This window comes from Nansenia antarctica, assembly GCF_963989245.1.
Source record: "Nansenia antarctica genome assembly, chromosome: 18".
NCBI classification, from domain to species: domain Eukaryota; kingdom Metazoa; phylum Chordata; class Actinopteri; order Argentiniformes; family Microstomatidae; genus Nansenia; species Nansenia antarctica.
Window position 1 is genome coordinate 13,256,454 of NC_137691.1, and position 3,308 is coordinate 13,259,761.

At 41.7% G+C, this 3,308-nt stretch overlaps 1 protein-coding gene across 1 annotated transcript in view; it reads left to right on the top strand.

Moving 5' to 3' along the window:
* Nucleotides 1-370, top strand: part of LOC308172964 (MAP kinase-activated protein kinase 3-like) — a gene marked incomplete at both ends in the record, with an annotated part of 3,971 nt that extends 3,601 nt beyond the window's left edge. The window contains 2 exons of the mRNA XM_080547929.1: nt 1-37; nt 260-370. The exon at nt 1-37 is cut by the window's left edge and continues 44 nt beyond it. Of these exons, the coding sequence (XP_080404055.1) occupies nt 1-37; nt 260-370 (148 nt within the window). The remainder of the gene's footprint in view (nt 38-259) is intronic.
* Between the last annotated feature and the right edge of the window lie 2,938 nt (nt 371-3,308).

Sequence of the window (3,308 nt, forward strand, 5' to 3'; positions counted from 1 at the left end):
TCTGACGGAAGAGAGAGAGCTGTGGGACGACGTCAAGGTGAGACTGAAGATCCGGACATGAACATATTTCATGTCTTTCTACCAACATATTTTAGTAGGAGATGGCAATTAGAGGGTATTAAGGCCTACGTGTCTTAATAACCAGGATTCCCTTTAAAAACTCTCCCCTGCTGCTGTAACACTACACAGCCAGTAGGTGGCGGTAAAGCATTAGATGTGTACAGTAACCCCCCCCCCTCGTGTTGTGCTCTGGCTACAGGAGGAAATGACCTGCGCTCTAGCCACCATGCGTGTGGACTACGACCAGGTGATGATCAAAGACCTGGATACGTCCAACAACCCCCTGTTACAGAAGAGGCCTGCTCCTTAGAACTTGCGTGTCATCCTTGTGGGGGATACCTACCTAGTGTTCTAATTGTCGTATCTGTCTTAATTTGCATGTCCCTCCCTAGCCAGAAACTCGCAATGTTTCATTGGCCTGTTCTTCATAATCCAAGGTCCATGATTGGCTGTATTAGCTGCCTTTCCAGCCGCCTTTTTCAGCGGGGAGTTTGATATAACTTGATATAACCCTCAAACGGGCCTCAGCGGGACCGCCCGATCACCTCAGGCAGAGAAGATCAGCAAAAGACACACAGATAGTGTCGGATAATACCATATGGACATATGATGAGATTTTAGAGTATAATGTTCTTATTGTGCATTGAATAAGAGCATTGAGCATTGACTGAACAGAGCCAGAGTACAGCATGGCCTCTCCCCCCCCCATGTGAAATCTGATCCTTTTATTGGCGTTAACCAATCACCGCGAGGCTCTCTGCATATCTCCCATGCTGCACTGCGGCTCCGTTTGAGGCAGAGACTCAATAAGAACATTATACTTTACAAAATAATAATATGTCCATACGGTGACTATCTGTGTATATTTTACTGATCTTCTCTGATTGACGTGATTGCGGGGTCCAGCTGAGGCACGTTTGAGGGCTATAAGTACAAGTCTGTTTTATCCGAACCATGAGTTGTAATGTCTGCCAGGATGCCCCCTTCAAATAGGTTTGCATACGGTAGTGAGTTTGTGTTCGCTTCGGCGGCACATATACTAAAATTGGAATGATACAGAGAAGATTAGCATGGCCCCGGCGCACGGATGACACGCACAATCGTGAAGCGTTCCTAATTTTCCTAATTGCTAATGTGTTTTAAATAATCTTTTAACATTTTAGGGTTGGGAGTTAAACATGCATACAGCTCTGGAAAAAAGGACACCGCTGCATCCGATATCAGTTTCTCTGGTTTTACTATTTATACTACTAGGCTACAGATATCCTTTCTCCAAACAAGATTTGTTTTGGAAGAGAATGTGATACTTTTGTGAAACAAAGAATGTAGCACTGTAGGTTGTCACATACCTTATCTCTGGAGCCTGTATACTTCATCCTGGCAAGTATACTCCATTTACCTGATAATGATAATCATGCAGAATGACAGTAAACAGAGCTCTTCATTGCTCCTGGTGATGAGGCCCTTCCTGTGTAGAGCTGCTAAAACTGTAACTAGCTCTTGTGGAACTGTAAGGCAAGGCAAGGCAAGGCAAGTGTATTTGTATAGCACATTTCATACAACAGGGGCAATTCAAAGTTCTTTACATGCATTATTTAAAAATACAGCAAGAGGAGCATAAGAAAATAAAAATTACAATGAATAAAAGCAAATATAAGAAGTAAATAGATAAAACATTTAAAAAGACAATAGTTAATGGAAAAAATACATTGACATTAGCTTAGATTTAAATATTGTAAGGGTTTGGGCCTGTTTGATTTCTTCAGGGAGTTTGTTCCAGGAGCATGCAGCAGCGTGACTGAAAGCTGCTGCACCGTGTTTTGTTTTTACTCTTGGAATTATTAGCTGATTTGTCTCAGCTGACCTTAGGGACCTTGCGGGAATATAGGGTGGGAGGAGATCTGATATGTATTTTGGTCCAAGACCATTTTGTGATTTGTATGTAATTAGGAGGATTTTGAATTCAATTCTCTGAGAGACTGGTTGCCAGTGCAGGGATCTCAGGATTGGTGTAATATGTTCAAATTTCTTTGTTTTTGTTAGGACCCTAGCAGCGGCGTTTTGGATGAGCTGCAATTTACGAACAGCTCCTTTAGATAGGCCTGTTAGTAGACCATTACAATAATCAAGTCTACTCGAAACAAATGCATGGATGAGTTTTTCAAGGTCTTGCTTGGACATGAAACCTCTCATTCTTGTTATGTTTTTCAGGTGATAGTAGGCTGATTTAGTTATCGAATGTATGTGGCTGTTGAAGTTTAGATCGGAGTCTAGAATTACACCAAGATTTCTGACCTGTTTTTTAGCGTGAAGAGAGAGAGAATCAAGTTTTGCACTGACTTTCGATCTTTTGTCAGGTGCACCGAATACAATTATCTCTGTTTTGTCCTTGTTTAGTTGGAGGAAGTTTTGTGTCATCCAGGCGTTTATTTGCTCAATGCAATTACAGAGATTGTCAATGGGACTATAGTCGTTCGGTGAGAGGGCTATGTAGATTTGAGTGTCATCCGCATAGTTGTGGTAGGCAATTTTGTTCTTTTTTATGATGTGTCCCAATGGAAGCATGTAGAGATTGAATAGAAGGGGGCCAAGGATTGACCCTTGGGGAACCCCACATGTCATTTTAATTTGGTCAGATACAAAGTTGCCAATGGAGACATAGTAGCTTCTGTCCTGTAGGTAGGATCTAAACCAGTTTAGGGCAGTGCCCGAAAGTCCTACCCAGGTTTTTAGTCTATCTATTAGAATGTCATGGTCTACAGTGTCAAAGGCAGCACTAAGATCTAGTAGTACCAAAACTGAGATTTTTCCGGAGTCTGTGTTTACGCGAATGTCATTAAGGACCTTAATAAGGGCAGTTTCAGTGCTATGTAGGGGGCGAAAGCCTGATTGAAAGTCATCAAAGAGATCATTTAGGGTCAAATAATTCCTAAGTTGTTCGTGGGCAACCATTTCAATAATTGTTCCTGTACAGGGAAGGTTTGATATGGGTCTGTAGTTGTTTAGTACAAATGGGTCTAGGCCGTTCTGTTTTAGTAGAGGCTTAATAACTGCAGTTTTCAGGGCTTCAGGGAAGATTCCTGATGAAGGAGGTGTTAATTATTTGTATTAGTTCGCCTGCCATGCAGCTAAATATGTTTTTTAAAAAGCTTGTTGGCAGGACATCAAGGGCACAGGTGGATGGTTTAAGACGTGACATGATTTTATCTAGGGTCTTGTAATCAATGGTGTTCAATTGTGACAGGGTT